Source organism: Taudactylus pleione, unplaced genomic scaffold (genome assembly GCF_031769625.1).
Source record: "Taudactylus pleione unplaced genomic scaffold, aTauple2 ptg000092l, whole genome shotgun sequence".
NCBI lineage: Eukaryota > Metazoa > Chordata > Amphibia > Anura > Myobatrachidae > Taudactylus > Taudactylus pleione.
Window position 1 is genome coordinate 13,667,263 of NW_028284494.1, and position 18,615 is coordinate 13,685,877.

Here is an 18,615-nt window from a genome sequence, read left to right on the forward strand (position 1 = left end):
TGTAGTTGTGCCCCTTAAAGTATTGCCCCTGTAGTTGTGCCCCTCTAAGTAGTGCCCCTTGAATTTTGCTCCTTCAAGTAGTGCCCCCTGTAATTGTGCCCCTTCAAGTAGTGCCCCTGTAATTGTTCCCCTTCAAGTAGTGCCCCTGTAGCTGTGTCCCTTCAAGTAGTGTCCCTGTAGTTGTGCCCCTCAAGTAGTGCCCCCTGTAGCTGTGTCCCTTAAAGTATTGCCCCTTGTAGTTATGCCCCTTAGAATAGTGCCCCTTCAAGAAGTGCCTCGGTAGTTGTGCCCCTTCAAGTAGTGCCCACTGCCCCCTGAAGTTGTGCCCCGTCAAGTAGTGCCCACTGCCTCCTGTAGTTGTGCCCCTTCAATTAGTCCACCCTGTAGATGTTCCCCCTCTACTTACCTGACTCCGTGCAGGCTGCAGCTGTCATCCGGCTGTCTCTCCCAACTCCCGCGCTGCAGACGCGACAGCTCAGGTTCCTCACTGCGCGGGTGACGTCATGACGTCACCCGCGCAATGCATTACTGGGAACGCTGGCCTCTGAAGTGATCGGTGGCTTCCTAGCCTCCGATCACTTCAGAGGCCAGCGCTCACAGTTGCAGTGGTGTAACCACTGCCCCCTGCGCCTCCAAGCTACCCGGCGCCTCCAAGCCACTGCGGGGGCTGCGGGGGCAGTAGTAACGCCACTGCAAGAACAGGATATTGGAGCACTACAACCAGCGCTGTTATTGTCTTTCAGAATTATTTATGTATTCCTATTCTGCATAATAATAGGAATACATAAATAATTCTGAAAGACAATAGAAAGTTCCCCACTATGCTCTTCCCTAGCATGTAATATTGTCTGTGCTACTAAAGATAGACAGTATAACATATGTTCTGTGATAAAAGTGTCGACATGGTCGTAATGTTGTCATTAGCCTTATCGACATTCGACATGTTGACGCTGATATGTTGACATTTTTAGAATATCGACATACTGTTTTTCCTGTGATTCTGCCCCTGACCCTAATGGTAACCCAAATGCTCACCCTAACTCTAACGAAAACCATAACGCTAACACTAACGCTCATGGAACTGTTGAAATTATGGCAATGTCGCAATTTCCGATATCAATATTTTTCAGGTGTTGACATTAATTATGTTGACATTTTAAACATGTCAACATTATCAATGATAGATAGAGACATGGTGACTGCAGACCACACTAAGGACGGGATGTACTAAGCATTGCAAATGTGGTGCGGTACATCCCCCCTGTCTTCGCGTACATAATACAGTTCATTACCATGGTATGTACCAAGAACATAACAGTTTGGAGCTGATTGGTTGGTAGCTTTTCTCCGTACACTTATGTCTCTCCAAGGGGTCCATTCATCATTACCTAATCTCTACAAAAATTAAGATTCCACCTACTTTTGCAGAAATTAAGGATCAGGGCTATTTACTATAAAGGTAATGCAGGAGGTATCACTGGTATGGGGACCTAAATTCATTATATTTTTGGAGCTTGACTGTTTGCTCCCGTACCCCCGCTCCTTCCCTATGGAAAGGAGTCCCGAGTTGCGAATAGGGATCCTTTCGGATCCCTCCGCCCCTGCCTGGCTCCTTTGTTGAATTACTTCGGTGACTCTGATGAATATGTATCCACTGCTGCTAATTATCGGGCTGGCCCTCGACAATTAACCTAATGAATGAACCCCCCAAACTTAGGCCCTCATTCAGAGCCGCTCGTTAGCGGCAGTACGCTCGTTCCGAGTGATGTTCGCACATCTGCGCATGCGTACGGTTTTTAGTACGCAAGCGCGAACCAGTCAGTGCGGCCGAAAATCGTTTGTACGCTATATAGCGAGTGCCTGCTATTTTGAGTGACAGAATGAGGCGTATGTGGGTGGTAACAGGGGAAGGTGCTTGAAAACGGGGGAGTGGAATTCGAACGCAGGCGTGCTTAAAGGTCAAAACGGGCGTTTTAAGGGTGTGCATAATTAATCCAGCAGCGTCATTGACCACGTCACTTGGTTTTTTTAAACTCAGAACTGCTCGCAAAATAGCGGTTGAAAAAACCAACCACAAGAATAGCGAGCAGTTCATACGCTGTACGATGTACTCGATTAATCAAATAAATAGCGGACATGACGTATGGTGCGAGCGGCCAGGGGGCGTTTTTATCAAATAAACGAGCGTATGTTTTGCTCGCTCGTTCAGACTTAGAGGTGTGAACAGACTGCAATTTGCGAACGGATCATTTGAATAGCCACCCCTTGTTTTTGAACGAACGACCGCAAATAGCGAACGGCTCTGAATGAGGGCCTTAGTACATAAACCCTAGAGGCACATATGTGATAGGCTATAATATGCAGGCACCAGTGCAATTTCATCAATATACCCTCTAGATTTAAAGTAGCTATTAGTTTTCAGGCAAAACCAAATAGTTTTTTAATTAAAACTGATTGCTGTTTAAATCTAGCAGCTATATCGCCGCATCATGCCAGTGAGTAGGATTCCCCAGCAGCCCAGAATAGTGATGTGAGGTTCCTGATTCGGGAAGATTGGAATGTCGTAATAGACCTACATATGAGTCAAAGTTCATACCGTCAATGAATAAATCCTCCAAATCATGTAATTCAAGTAATATGACTGCAACTTTTTTCATTCTAGTGCCTGCTGTCCATGGCGTGAGTAAGACTTTAGTCAGTTATAACGGAGATTCTATAGTCATGAAATGTGATAGCTCAACCTACAACCCTGTGGAATGGATTTGGTACAAAGTTACTGAGAATGAGCAGGTAAGATGTAATCCATTACATTCCAGGTCACAGCTTTACACGTTTGTGCCAGTGATAAGCAGCTTGCTTCCAGTTTTATAGTTAAATGCTATAATATATTTATTAAAATGTCTCCTGTCACATCCTTTGGGACCAGTGATAGTGCTTTTGATGATCGTATTCCTCGATACTAAGGGCTCTATTTATTATCATTATTTTTACTAAAATAAAGTGAAAAAGGGTGTTTTCACACCCTTTTCACATTATTTTAGTTTCACCTAAAGTCACTACAGGGCAATTGGAGTAGAATTCGTAAAATCCTACTCCAACCCCTAAGTATCACTTATTTTTAGTAATCAGATCGCATATCCCATAATTGTAATGGGAAATGTGATCTGTGTTCAAGTTACTAAAAATAAAATGTGAAAAAAATACCTGGGGATGCCCTGTGATAATAATGCCAGCTGGAGGTGGCGTTATCCAGGGTCTCCCCCGGTTACCGGCCTCCTGTTCCGCTCTAACGTGCAGAGCAGAGCCCGGAGCCGGCCCCAGTGATCAGCTGTGTGGTCTAAACAGACCGCAAGCTGATACACTGCTATAAAAAATAAAAAAAATAGTAAAAAAAAAAAATTTACTTACCTGAGTCCAGGGAGTTTGGGGCTTCGGTGATGTCCTCCCTCCGTTCAGCTGGTCTCCCATACTGCACTGCGGCCCGGTTATCAGGTGACTGGGTCCCAGTGCAGTATGAGATGTCAGCTGACCGGAGTCATGGAGGACATCACCGAAGCCCAGATCATGCAGGTAAGTGCAATTGAGGGAGGGGGGTCGCGGCGGGGTCCGTGATCGCAGGGGGTGGGGCTTAGCGTCGGGGGACGTAGCAGCGGCGGCCGGTCAGCGCATGCGCGGGTACTTGTCACTGTATTTTTTGCAAAAATACCGTGATAAGGCTGCGGAGGGGATTTGCAGGGACAGATCTTTATCGCAAGCTCTTTTTAGTAAATCCCTGTGATATTGCCTGAATTCGCAATGCGGATTCAGTCGGTAATATCACACTACAATCTGCATTCCCAATGCGGATTGTAGTAAATAGAGCCCTAAATGATTTGGAGCCGTGTTATTTGTAATGGCCTAGGACACGTTAGTGATTTTAGTTGACTATTGTTTTGTGAGTTTTCAAGAGCGATAACTTCTTTTTCACAATGAAGCCCATGGTGTGACTGTTAATAAATTGCAATATCACTGTTTTCACGTGCTTGATTGCATCCATCACATATGTAGTTCATGTTTTTGTGTGACTATTTTGTATGACTCATGAAACTTTTACTAAAGGCCACAAAAGACCAACAAAATAAAATTGTATAACTAATACAGGGCCTGATTCAGATTTATGCGCTATTCCCATATTTACGCAGTTGCGCTGTTATGGGCCGACTGCTCGTGTGTCACAGTAGCACTGTGCACATGCCAAGGTACCTTTGTGATGACACTTACTGTGAGGATTACATCACAAAGTGATGACAGTCAGGGACCACTCAGGGTAGGTGCCGGGGAGGTGCGGCACAAAACGCAGGTTCGTCACGGCGATTTTCGCAATCGAGTCGTAAGGTTATGCTCACACATCTTAACCACTGGATAATATATTTTCCAAAAAACGCTCAGAAATTGTCAGGATTACTTTTTATAATTAAATTGGGTCAAGAACATCTATTTATAATTTATCCAAAACAATTAAAAAAAAAAGTTTTCACATAACATTAATACTGATTTTTTTAGCATATCGGTCAACGATATATCGGACCATCGCGACTTTGCATTTTCCCAGCGGGTATAATATACACTGGGGTCTGAGGGCTGCTCCATTTACATTTCCCCAGCGGCGGCTCTTCTTTGAAGCTCCTGGGTGGGGAAGTGCTGCCGGCCTGAATGATCAGCAGTGATCAGCCGCACGGCAGACACTGGGGGAGGGTGCAGGGATGCAGGGGAGTCGGGAGGTCCCTCTGCCATTGACAGCTGCTGGAAGCTTATGTTCCGGCAACAGCACAGTGGGCCTCATTCAGAGGCGGTCGTTAGATACAAGCGGTCGCTCTGAATCAGGGCGGCCGCTTGCATCCTGAACGGCCGCCTCCTTGTCGATCGTTAAGCTATGGGTTAACACCCACAGCTCTAACGACCGACATGGGTATTGGTCGCGATGGTCAAGACCATCGCGACCATCAGGGCTTACAACCAGACCCTAGGGTAGGGTCTGGGCACTCGTAAGCCCCAGGGAGCTTCCTGCTCTGTTTGAACAGGAAGTTCCCCACTGACATCAGCAATGATGTCAGTGGGGCCGCCCCCAAACGGCAAGTGTTCCGACTGGAACACCTCCGTTTGGCCGGGCACGCCTCCGGCCCGCCCAGCAAACAGGGCGAGCTGTCACTCAACATCGACAGCTCGCCCCTTCTGCTACGAGACCCCTAACGACAGAGCGCCTATCATTAGCCGGGTCACGCGCATGCGCACGACGGAGCCGGCTCTGTCATGCGCATGCGCTGTGGGGCAACCTCGAGTCGGTTGTGAGCGCTCAGCGCTCACGACTGACTCTGAATGAGCTCCAGTGTGTGTATCTGACTGGTTGCATTGTTTGCACCATATCAGCAGTGGCGTAACTACTGCCCCCGCAGCCCCCGCGGTGGCTTGGAGGCGCCGGGTAGCTTGGAGGCGCCGGGGGCAGTGGTTACACCACTGCAACTGTGAGCGCTTGCCTCTGAAGTGATCGGAGGCTAGGAAGCCACCGATCACTTCAGAGGCCAGCGTTCCCAGTAATGCATTGACGTCACCCGCGCAGTGAGGAACCTGAGCGTCTGCAGTGCGGGAGTTGGGAGAGACATCCGGATGACAGCTGCAGCCTGCACGGAGTCAGGTAAGTAGAGGGGGAACATCTACAGGGCGCACTAATTGAAGGGGCACAACTACAGGAGGCAGTGGGCACTACTTGACGGGGCACAACTTCAGGGGGCAGTGGGCACTACTTGAAGGGGTACAACTACCGAGGCACTTCTTGAAGGGGCACTATTCTAAGGGGCAATACTTTAAGGGACACAGCTACAGGGGGCACTACTTGAGGGGCACAACTACAGGGACACTACTTGAAGGGACACAGCTACAGGGGCACTACTTGAAGGGGAACAATTACAGGGGCACTACTTGAAGGAGCAGAATTACAAGGGGCACTACTTAGAGGGGCACAACTACAGGGGCAATACTTTAAGGGGCACAACTACAGGGGCACAGCTACAGGGGGCACTGCCTATGGGCACAACTACAGGGGGCCCTGGATAATGGGTACTACTACAGGGGGTATTGCATAAGGGGCACTATTACAGGGGGCATTGATATGGGGCACAACTACAGGGGGCACTATATAAGGGGCACTAATTAAATAGGTTATAAACTATGTTCCCAATAATCTGGTTCTACATGGACATAAAAGCTGTGCAAGCTGTCTTGAGCTGAGGTGACAGTCTGGCAGGAGTGGAGAGGAGGGTTGATGAAGCAGATCTGTCAGGGTGGGATGTAATGGGCATTATTGTGTGGCATAAAGTGTAATGGGCATTACTGTGTGCACAATGTGCTATTAGGGGCATTACTGTGTGGCATTATGTGTTATAAGGGGAATAATGTATAAGGGGCATTACTGTGTGGCATAATGTGTTATGTGGCATAATGTGAAATAGAGGCATTACGGCATGGCATAATTTGTTATAAGGGCATCACTGTGTGGCATGTGTACAGTGCATTGCTGTGTGGCATAATGTGTTGTAAGGGGTATTATGGTGTGGCATAATGTGTTATAAGTGGTATTACTTAGTGTGTCATAATGTGTAAGGCACATAACTGTATCATGAACATGAAACCGCACATCTTACACGTCGTCTTTGGGTGTGTTTGTTTTTTGGGCGGGGGGCACCTTGAACTTTTTTGGCATGGGGGAGCATAATTTATAGTTACGCCACTGCATATCAGGTAACGCACAGTCAGGCAAGTGGCTCAGGGGATATTCATTATTGAATGCAGCCCACACTGGGCAGAGGTATCAATAATCTGTATGCCAACCTCAGCTCCACCCTGCAGTGAACAGGAGTAAATGGAAAAAAGAGAAAATATATTCACCAGTGTAGCAATAGCACTGGCGTTACCAAACCACAAAGAGACTCTTTATTCAGTTCATCATGGTTTTCATGCTATAGCTCACAAAGTATTTCTTCTGCTGTCTTAAAGGTGGTGCTAAATTTCTCCTTGATGTCAGCAAAATATAAACATCACAAAGAAAAAGGAAATGAAACGAAGCTGCACATAGCAGACCTGTCTGAAGGGGACAGCGGGACCTACGTCTGCAAGGCTATTTTTAGGATAGGAGAAAGCGATGGACAAGTTCATCTTAATGTCCTCAGTTATATGGTCCCACTTAGGGTATTCCTTGCCATTGCTGCCGAGGTTGCTATCCTGGTAGCTGTTATTTTAGGCTATGAGATGCTCAGCAAGAAGAAACAGGGAAAAGAAGGTAAGAGATCTCCACGCTTACACTTAGGCTACATTTAGTCATATACACAGGGCCGATGCAAGGTTTCCGGGCACCCTGGGCAACATTTCACCAACCGCCCCTGCTCCCTCCAGTTCATAATATGCCACGCATCAGTCTCCCCAGTTAAATAACATGCCACACAGCAGTGTCCCAAATTCATAATACACCATATAGAATATTACACACAGCAGAGCACCAAAATCAATGTACCTCATAACACTGCCGCACATTCTTAATATGCCACACAGCTGTGCCACAAATTCATTATATGTCACTCAGCCATGAATTATGCCATTAATTTTTTTTCTTTGGGGACTCAGCGGCGCCCTCCAGGGGCCGGCGCCCTTATGCGGCTGCCTAAGGTTTCCTAATGGTAGCTCCGGCCCTGCATATGCATTAATTAACACATGCTGGTGGTTTCAGATGTGCACTATATTTGTGATCTAAGAAGCTCCTGCTTAATATTCAATCCAGTTGTAAAAAGTGGTCCCATGGTAATTTTCTATGAGGTTAGTTGCGTTAAGTGTGGGGGAAAATTGGGAAATCAGCCTGTACCCCAAAACAGTGTAAACTAACATTGGATAACAGTATAATAGTATGTTAGTGGCCTACAGCAAAGTATTTGGGGACTCTTAAAATATATCAAATGGCTGATTTTTGCATTTTTCAATAACATTGAAATAATTATAGAAAGACTGTTTTTCAGCAAATTAATACTCTAGATTAATTTGGGGTGCATCAAACACCTGTAAGTTGTTTTCTTTGTCAGTTGAAGCCACTTTTAAAAATGTGTTAAAAACCCCTGTAACTCCCACCTGCAAGCCTAAAAACACCTGTCCCATCAATGCAACAGCTATATTTAGTGTTTTTATATACAGTATCTACAGTACTTCTGCAAAGCCAATCAAGTGCAGTGTAAGGGCTTTTAGTTACCTGCCAACTGTATGAAAAGAAAATTTGTTTTGATAAGTGCATAGTTTAATAGAGGCAGGGGTAGGCAACCTGCGGCACTCCAGCTGCTGTGAAACTACACATGACAGCACGCTTTGACGCAGTTTTAGCATGCCTTACCTACAAAGCTATGGCAGGGCATCCTGGGATTTGTAGTTCTACAGCAGTTGTTGTGCCACAGTTTGCCTATCCCTAGTTTGGTATATGGAGATAGTTTATTGCAAGGAAGAACAATATGGGCCTGATTCAGACCCGCTCGCGACCGCCTGTCTGGGGTCCTTTATTTTAAATAGTCTGCGTCTAATATCCAGGGTATTACCAGTGGCCATGGGCCTTGTACCCACCTAAACAAATACACAGTGTCCCCAGAGTCACTTTATTTAATGGCCTCAGACTTAGGGCCTGCTTAGTTTTAACAAGTGACCTGGGCCTAATGCCCAGGGTCACTAACAGGAGACTCAGGCCTACTTGCCGCACAAACCAAGTGACCTGGGCCTCTGCCTCCCCCAGTAGCAGTGCATCAGTCCCCTGAGCCTCCACTCTCCATGTCTCTCCCCCCATAGCTGTGTCATCAGCCCCCACTCTCCATATCGTCTACCTCTTTGCTGTGTTCCATACTGTCAGTGTGTAGCTGGGGCAGGTCACACTGCCCTGTCTGGCACTGGCAGGCAGCTCAGCCTCATGCAAACACACTCCCAGGATGTACTAAGCATCTCATTAGCGATGCGGTACATCCCCCCTGACTTCGGGTACAAACCGCGGTTCATTACCGCATTATGGGGCCTATTCATCAACACTAGAATAACGTTTTTAAGGACATTTTCCTTAAATAACGTTATTTTAGTGTTCATGAAGAGACTTAACACAGGAGGTAACACTGATATCTCCTTGCTAAGTCCCCCTGCGTTAATTTCCACACTCCCCATACATTAGTACATTAGTATGGGGATATGGAAATTATGGTATTCATCAAATTCCGAAAATTATGTGAGGTGGCATATAGCAGGTGAGACTTACCTTTGTCAGTGTGGGCAGGTCCCCCGGCGTCTCCCTCCGGTGCTCTGGTCTCTCCTCTGGCTCCGTCTGCTATGCTGTCATGTGGTCTTCCAGCAGAACACATGGCAGCATAGCAGAAGTTTTTAAAAATAAAGTTTTTTTTTTTCTAAACAGTACTGTGGTGCTGCTGGGAGACCACATGACAGCATAGCAGATGGAGCCGGAGACTGCTGCGCGGGCAGGTAAGTGGTGGACATGGGGGAAGTGAGCGGGGGGGGGGGAGGTGAGCAGGGGAGGGGGACACAAACTTACCGCAGCTGTAGGCAGTGCTGCGCATGCGCTGGTTTTACAGATGTAACAGCGCATGCGCAGCACTGCTTCCAGCTGCAATAAGTTAGTGTAGAGAGGGATAACTATCTATTTCCTGAAAAGCTGTCATCACAAAAATGACAGCTTTTCGGAATAGATAGTTATAGGGAGGAGGAATGATGAATTCCTCCGGTAATTAGGTAGATTTCTGAACCTAATTACCTCCAGAGAAAGTTTAGTTAACAAGAATTTGGCAAAGGACAGCTCTCCCGATAAGAGCTGTCCTTTGAGATGCTACCGGGCAGAGGGAGTTCCGGGTTTAACACTCAGAAGTCCCTCTGGCATCCTTCTGCACATACGCAGAATGACGCCAGCCACGGGGGCTCATGGGAGGGATCCGATCAAATACTTCCCTGCCTGAAGCATCCAGATAAGAAGCCCATAGGCATCTAATGGGTAATGCCACCCCATCGGGACGAAGCACCAGAATGCTTCGCATTCCAGGTGCTTAGTAAATTCGGGGAATGCGGTGCATACCGCCCCTAGTCTGATCTGAGGCTGAGCAGAGCACAGAGGTTGTGGTGTTGGGCTGCTTCCATTCTGACATCTTCCCAGATCGCTCCACCACTATGTCCGGGTGATGTCCTTTTCGTCCAGGCCCCGACCCTGACACATCTGGACTTGCGCATGCGCAGTTTGGATTACTGACGGGCCAGTGGGGAATCTGGGGGCTTTGTTGAACTTTGCGGGCCAGTGGGAGACTCCACAGTGAAAAGATACAGTGCAATTTTCAGAAAGGTTTCCATCCATCAACTTGTTGCCCTTGTTGTTTTTAATGTAGTCCATGGTAGAGAATGTCTGCTTATATATGTGAGTGGATCATAGGGTCTGCCTAAGAATTCCTTCATGCTTTGAGGTAAGCAGGTGTCACACAGCTTGATCCCTAAGAGACAGGGGATAGACCACTTGGTGCAGACTGTCCCATGTGTACTTCTAGCACTTTGTGACCTTCCTGCACTGTGATAAGGAGATAATGTGATACAGAATTTGGCTACTCTGGGCCATACATAAGATCAGTAGGGAGATGTATGAAGCCTTCTAAAGAGTGGACACATGGAGAAGTTGCCCATAGCAACCATCAGCTTTTACCTATCTTTATATAGAATGTTCTTGATAAATGGTAGCTAGAAGCTGATAGGATGCTATAGATCAGTGTTTTTCTCTGTTTTATGACCAGCCACTCTTTCAGTGAGCATTGGGTTAGCTCAGCTGGGCATAAAACAGGAAATAACATAAATCACTACATAAAATGGGGCATAAAGGTGAGATTTATACTGGCGATATACGAAGCAGGAAGGTGTTGGGGGCCTCAGCTGTAGATTTGGAGAGCAGCATACAGCCTGTTAACCCTATATGGACCCTGTATTATTTACTGATTAGAAATTCATACATTATGTGTTTTGAATTACTATGACTTATAGAGTAAAATTGTTGTTTTTCATGGTTATTCTGACTTGAGCGGGACAAAACCATGTAATTAAGGCCTGAACACCATGAGTCTGCTGCAGGAATGAGCCCACATTCATTTATATCTTTATGTTTTTCTTCTACAGATGTAAGAAAAGACGATGAACAATCGGAACAATTGGCGCAGCTGTAAGATCCTGTTTCCAATAGTTTCCTCACTAGTTGATTTTCTTTCTAAATTTGTATTTACTGCTTATTTGTCCCTTTGTTTCATACTACAGGAAATCTGCGGACAGCAGCAGTGCCGAAGACAGCGCCACCAGACAGAGGAAGGTAAAAGACAATATAAAGGGGGGATCTCTATCTGTTATTAGCTCAGAACATCTCGCAGCCAAGCTCATTATGCCTGATAGGACCTGATGCAGAGGTGCACGCAATCCGATGTTCGGGTAGTAAAGCGATTATTTGCAACTGCCCATGCGCAAAAAGTCCTGGTAACCCCTACTGCGCATGCGTTACACCTGACAAAGATGCTGTTGCGATCGGGACAGACGGTATCAGATATGGGGCGGCAAAGTGATGGGCGGTCTGAAGTGAGATAGAAAAAATTACAAAAAATGTCCTTCTTATGGGCGTGTTATGGGAGCGTATCGGTGACAACTGCTGCGTTCCCAGATGCAGAGCCACAGACAGAGAAACTGCACCTGACACTGGGCTGGTATAATTGTCGATGGTGTATGTGTTAGTGCACCTATGGTGGCATGTCAAGAATCAGTGCGGCATTACAGCATACAGAGACGCTGATAGTGGGCGTTTCAGTCCCTGCTAAACCAGACGCAGGTTACTACATCGGGGGAAGGGCTGATACCAGCATTTGCAGATAATCGTTACAGAGACTCCAGCAACAGACGCAAGTGCAGACGCATCCACACCTGAATCAGGCCATTAATGTAAAATCTACTTGTGTAACATAACAGCCACAAATGTTATTAGAACATAGTTACTAAAAAATTTATATACATGATAATGTATATACTTTATGTCTAGATATATTCTTTGCTCAAGATATGAATTTTTACATACGTACGGGATCCCGACCCACGACCAGAACACAGCGCCGGAATTCTGACATCAGTTGAGATGCCATCTCCGGAATCCCGACAGCTGGCATCCCATATGTAAATATAGCGGGCCGGGTTAGCTTTTAGCTGCGAGGGGGGGTAGGTTTAGGCACCACAATGGGTTTAGGGTTAGGCTGCGGGAGGGGGGAGGTTAGGGTTAGGCATGGAGGATTAGGTTTAGGCACCACCAGGGGGGAAATGTTAGGGTTAGGCACTAAAGGGGGAGGGTTAGGCACTAATGGGGAAGGTTAGGGTGCGAGGGGGTGTTAGGATGCAGGTAAGGAGGGTTAGGGGGTGAAGGGCGGAGAGTTAGAATACTTACGTAGTCCCTGTCGGGATTCTGAGCATCAGGATGCCGCTTTCGGTCTATTGACGGCCGGCATCCCATCTGTTGGGCTCCCATACCCAACCCGTACTGGCAACTCCAGCTGGTAGCGCTTAAATCCAGAGCCAGATTAACAATAGGATGGATAGAGATACAGCTCCAGGCCTCTCTATAAAAAATAGGCCCATCATCATGTCAGCATGATGATGTTCCAGCTGCCTAACTGGTCACACATTCAGCCATAAATCATAAGTATTAAAATTGTTTTACTAGTTTTCTCACAAAATTATGCAATTTTTCCAATTTTATGTATTTAAGAAGACAGTGGGGCTGATAGTGTAGGGAGTGCACACGCCCACATGGATCTGGCCACACCGACAAAGCACATGCCCACATGGATCTGGCCACACCCACTCCCCTTTTGAGTATAGACCCATGAACATTTTCAGCCCCAGGCCCATGTGGCTCTTATTCTAGCTATTTTATATCAACTTCTTGTGCCTATATTTGATCAAGTGGTACCATCTATTCCCATGACTTAATTGAAATTTCCTTTGGACTAAAGCAGGACAGAGTATTGCCGTTTGATTTAAAGGCATAAACATCATGTTTCCCACCATGGCCCTAACTGTGTGGAGGTTGTATATTCTCCCCATGCTTGCATGTACTCCAGATTAATAAACCAAAACCCTGGTTAAGCCAATCTGCTGTGTGGTCTCACCTCCATAAGCCCACCTGCTGAGCATTTAGCGCACTCAGCCAAACTCTGCCAATATGCAGGAGTATTAAAAGTATTAAACTGTAAAAATAGAATGATGTCCTATTAATAATTAATTTATGGAATGTATAAGCATTGTTGTTTGTATAACTTCAGAGTTCTTTAAGTACCTACAGTAGGTACAGATACCCCCCAACTGTCCTGCTTTAGGCATGCCAGTTCCGCTTTAAGCGGGCCAGTCCTGCTATAGGCACTGTCAGCTGTACCACCTGGGGGGGTTAGGAGAAGCACTCTCCCCCATGTGCATGTACACGGCACCTATCAGTGCACTGGGGAGCCTGGAGGCAGTCCAGCAGCTTGAAGGGTACTGGACATGCCCCCAGAGTGATGAAACTGGGGGCATGACACAAGCCCATACCCACCTGTCATGAGGCCACATCCATTTTTTTGGTGCATGCAGTGGGTCCCTCATCCCACCTTCAATATGTTGGGAGGTATGGGGACAGCACAAAGCATGGCCACTAGGCAAACTGAAACAGTTATCAAGGGTGCCAGGATTTAGAGGGTGCCTAAATCACTGAGTATACGTCTTTATTTTCACCATGGTGACCTCACACAGGTAAGCTTGTCATCTACCGGCTGCTGCTCCTCCATGTTGGTAAAGGACGGAGCATGCGATGCTGGGATATAATGTCAGAGCCCAGGATCACGCTCCCAAAAAAAGAAAACACCACCTCACCTTCAATGCACAAATGGTATAAAGTGTGCAGAAGGGGAGGGGGAGTGCAGCACCTCTGGTTTTGGCTTCCAATGGGGGCTTGACCCTAGGGTGCCTCTGATGCGTACGCCATCCCTACGTGCAAGAGTTTTGAGGATCTTCAGTAGCAATTATCTAATCCACTACCTTCACCAAATGTAATGCAGACAGAGAAGGGGAATGACACAAGAAATTGGATAAAGATGAATAATAAGGGGAACTGAGGGCTCGGAATGGAGCAGTGTTACAAGAGAGATGAGAGTTATAATTAGCTGCAACATTAATAATGGAATTAAATGTTTCCTCCCCATTCGCACTTTGATATTTAACCACGATTACATGAAGACTTCATTAACGAGTTTAATCTGCATTTCTTCCTTTATTCTTATTAAATAAAAGATAAAATTGATGTCAAGATTAACTTTGTATTATTAGTAATATTATAATCTATTATCTTTGTAATAATGAAACGCCCATGTGGACAATCTGTAATTGTGACTGTCTCTGTAAGGAAAGGATAATGTCACTAAGATGGTAATGTGATTGGGAGATAAAAAGCTGTAAATAGGGAGAATTAATCTGAGCCATTAGTATGAAGAGGAGTTATTAGAACTAGAGATGAGCGGTTCGGTTCTACTCGGTTCTTTTCGCCAAATTAGCGTAAGTTCGGAATTATCTTATTGGCTATCCAAAACACATGAGAGCCAGATAGCCAATAAGATGCCGTTTTCCAGATCCGAATTTAACCGAGTAGAGCTGAACCGCTCATCTTTAGTTAATTCCAAGAAATGGGAATTGTGGGTTTGACTCTTTAAAGGAGGAATAATAGAATTATGTTGGAGCCGTAAGGAAGACGTTGCATGCACAGAATACACAGGACAGACAATCTGCATATTCTATTTCTCAATATCACTCTACTGAAAGGTGTAGAAGAAGCTATGAATATAGTCAGCTTTAACTTTGTCTTATCCGCTCCCTTATGTTGTGTTTCTTTGTGTTTTCCCAATACAGTGACTACAGGTGACCCACAGTGTTCCACATCAACCTTCATCAATGTGCACTGTAAAACCATCCAAACTGAATCACATACCTACAATGATCCTGGCTGTCTGATTCATTGCTTCCAAACAAATATTCTACCGACCACTGATAAATCCATAGAACAGCTCTCTTTGTTTGCCTAGCTGGCTACAGAGGGAATCCTATTGTTACCGTCATGTCATCAACTCATATCCCAGTTGTGATGCCCTTTGTTTCCACGTAATCCACGCTGCTGGTGAGCCTTGCGGCCTATTGTAAGGACTCATGCAATTTGGCCAGGGGTATCCATCCCCTTTATTCTTGCAGGAAAGCAGACCACTTTAGTTTAAATGCTGTTTTTCAACCAAAGACAAAGAACCTAAAAATAAATCAAGGTGTCTTTTAAACGAACGGTGTGTTGAAGAGCTGGTTCCTATATATACCAGTCTATGATAAATAATTGTCTATACCAGGGCCGCAACTAGGGGGGGCACCAAGGAGATGGCCAGAAACAGGGCCAGACTGGCCATCTGTCAGTTCCTTCCTGAGCCCCGTTTTATGTCTCCGCCACGTCTTCCTCCCAAGCTCGTCCACTGCCTTCTGAGCCCAGATCCTCTGCCTCACCACCCCATTTATTCCCTCTGTCCAGCGTTCTGCTTTCCACTAGATCACTGCTTCCTCCCAATCACAGTCCTCCGCCTTCCGTCTCAGGCCCGTCCTATGTCCCCACCCCCTGCCTTCCTCCTGACCCCTCCCTCTTTTCATCAACCTGCCTTTTCTCTGTCCCCACCCCCTGCCTTCCTTGTGTTCCTGCATTGTGCATTTCACCAAGCCCTGTCCCCTGTGTTCCACAGATAGGAAGTGTCTATTTGCTGGCTGCAACTTCCCAGTGACTGTAGAGTGAGCGGGGCCAGTAACCAGCAGCAGCAGAGGAAGGACATTGAATGAGGTCACTTTCCTCACTGTTACTGTGCTGCTTGGGGGCACCACAGTGCCACCTTACTGTGCTGCTGGGGAGGACCCTGATGTCACCTTAATGTGGTGTAGTGGGCGACCCTGATGTCACCTTACTGTGCTGCCAGGGGGGACCCTGGTGTAACCTTACTGGCAGGGGGGGCGCCAAATTACTGCCTTGCCCCGGGTGACAGAAATCCTAGTTTCGGCCCTGCCTATACTCTAGACATGTTATGATTTTTGGCTGTACAGAATAAGAGTTTGTTAAAAGGGTAGAGATGTGCAATATTATGTAGCAAACTTAGAATTAGGCTATCTGTATAGCCTACATTGCATATAGAAACTCATCCACAGAGCACACAGCATTGGCAGTGAATGCTCGGACTGACCACTGCATTGCCTTGTGCTTATGGTTCTTTCCAACATTCACTATAGTACATTCACCGTTCCAGTTCTGGCTGGGTGGGCCAAAGACAAACTGTACATCATTGTGTCCTGAAGCAGTGAATGAATTCTATACATATATGCGGGATACAGTATGAACTAAGGGCCTGATTCAGACCCACTCGCAAGCGCTATGTGCTTGCAAGCGGGTCGATGGCCGGGCAGTGCGAAATCACTCGCTCCGGCGCTCTCATCCAAAAGGGGGAGCTGTCGATGTTGATCGACTGCACGCCCCATATGGTAGGCGGGCTGGGGGGGGAGGTTAGGTGGCTGGCCGAACCGAGGCGTTCCCGAATGCCTGCCATTTTGGGGTCGTCACTCCTGATGTCAGTGGTGAGCTTCCGGCTCTATTAGAGCTGTAAGCTCACTGGGGCTTGCGACGGATGAGACCCTACCACAAGGGTCTCATTGCAAGCCCGATGGTCGAGACCATCATCTGGCCGCTCGCTAAAGCTGTGGTTGGTCACCCACAGCTTAGCGAGCGGCCAGGAGGCTGAACAAAAAAAAACATGCGGCCACCCTGATTCAGGGCGAGCGCTCGCATTTTGCGAGCACCTCTGAATCAGGCCCTAAGCCTTGGAGAGAAATTAATTGGAGAGAGATAAAGTACCAGCCAGTCTTATCTGTCACTTTAGTCGGCCGGATGTACTAAGGGGAAAATGTGGGCAAAATTCGGAAAACTGCACTTTTCTAAGTCTTGGCCACAGTGGGCGACGCCGTTGCCCAATAGAAGCCGATGGGCTTCTCTTCACATTGAGAGGCTTATTGAGAAGGATGCAATCGGATCCCTCCTAGCATCCCCTGCGGCGCACGTGTCACCCGACGTATGCACAGAGGAACTTCTGGGTCATAATCCCGAAAATCCCCTCTTCCCAAAGGACAGCTCTTTTTGTAAGATCTATCCTTTGCAATCTAGGTACATACCGGCGTTATTAATTTGGTATGTACCCAATAAGTGGCGAAACGTACCGCATCCATAATGCAATGCGTAGTACAACCCGCCCTGTATTTGAAACATGACAGGAGCTGATTGGTTGGTACTTTATCTCTTTCCACTTTATCGCTCTCCAATGCTTCAGCTGGGTACACGCTGACAGATATATTGGCCGATCAATTGATCGGCCAATATATCTGGTGCCCGTTGGCCAGTGTGTACCAGGGTCGTTCACAGACATATCGCATTGGCTGTGCTGCACAGCCGATGGACATATATATCTACAGACCGCCCGTACACATGCAGCAGCAGTGGGACCCGCGGTTGCCTGGAAGATAATGGTCGTTCAGTGTGTATGAACAACCATCATCTACAGATATATCTGCAGATCACTCGGTCTGCAGATATATCTGCTAGGTGTGTACCCACCATTACATCTATCTCTGTGTCACCATTGTGTGCTATCTATTGTCTATGTCTGTAGAGCTAGATGCTGCTTATCACCAATTGGCTGTACACAGTGACCTTGCTGGCAATGTCCTAGGAATTGTTAATTAGGAACTTACTGTACTTCTGCTAATGTATATCTGCTTTTAAACAGCAATAATGTGAAAATAAGACTTCAATAATATAGTATTTTATATGTTGGTAGAGCTGTGAGTGAATATAATTGCAGAACCCTTCTCCCTATGTAACCTTAACAATATATCCTAATGTATCTTTTTATCACAGTAGTATATCTTGTTACGATGCAGGGTCAACTTTGAACATCTAAGTGACCCCTACTTTATTATAAATTATAGTCAATGAAATATAATTTCAAAGCTAGAGGACTGTATATTTTTTTACAGATTCTATCAATGTAGCCTTGAATGTGTGTGCTAACACTCTAAAGAACAACTATTCACCTGTATTTTGCCTTCAGTGAAAATAAATATATTAGTGCAGCCGTGACTGAATTATTAGGTAGCCACAATGGCCTCATCAGAGAGGTGACAGGAGCTTGTGCGTAATAAGCGGTATTCACATTACTACCAATTGACAGCCCCAAATGCGTAACACACACAGTGCAGCCATATGAGATTGCAGGTGGCGAGCAGGCCCGGCGACAGGGGGGTACAGCTGTGCCGGGCCCCGAGGTTCTGAGGGGCCCCGATGGCTAAGGGGCACAAATCGCATCTCTGCCGTGGCTAATAGTAAATAATAACTGCCCCGCCACGCCTGCCTTGTTTGCATGATGAATTACTTCTGCCCACCCCAAAGGGGCCCGGTCGCAACTGCCAGGC

At 46.5% G+C, this 18,615-nt stretch overlaps 1 protein-coding gene across 1 annotated transcript in view; it reads left to right on the forward strand.

The window, feature by feature from the left end:
* The window catches only part of EMB (embigin), a 42,175-nt gene extending 23,911 nt beyond the window's left edge, over positions 1–18,264 (forward strand). Inside the window, exons 5-9 of the mRNA XM_088469495.1 lie at positions 2,663–2,790; positions 7,030–7,312; positions 11,203–11,245; positions 11,338–11,389; positions 14,989–18,264. Of these exons, the coding sequence (XP_088325621.1) occupies positions 2,663–2,790; positions 7,030–7,312; positions 11,203–11,245; positions 11,338–11,389; positions 14,989–14,991 (509 nt within the window). The 3' untranslated portion in view covers positions 14,992–18,264. The remainder of the gene's footprint in view (positions 1–2,662; positions 2,791–7,029; positions 7,313–11,202; positions 11,246–11,337; positions 11,390–14,988) is intronic.
* Positions 18,265–18,615: the final 351 nt, after the last annotated feature.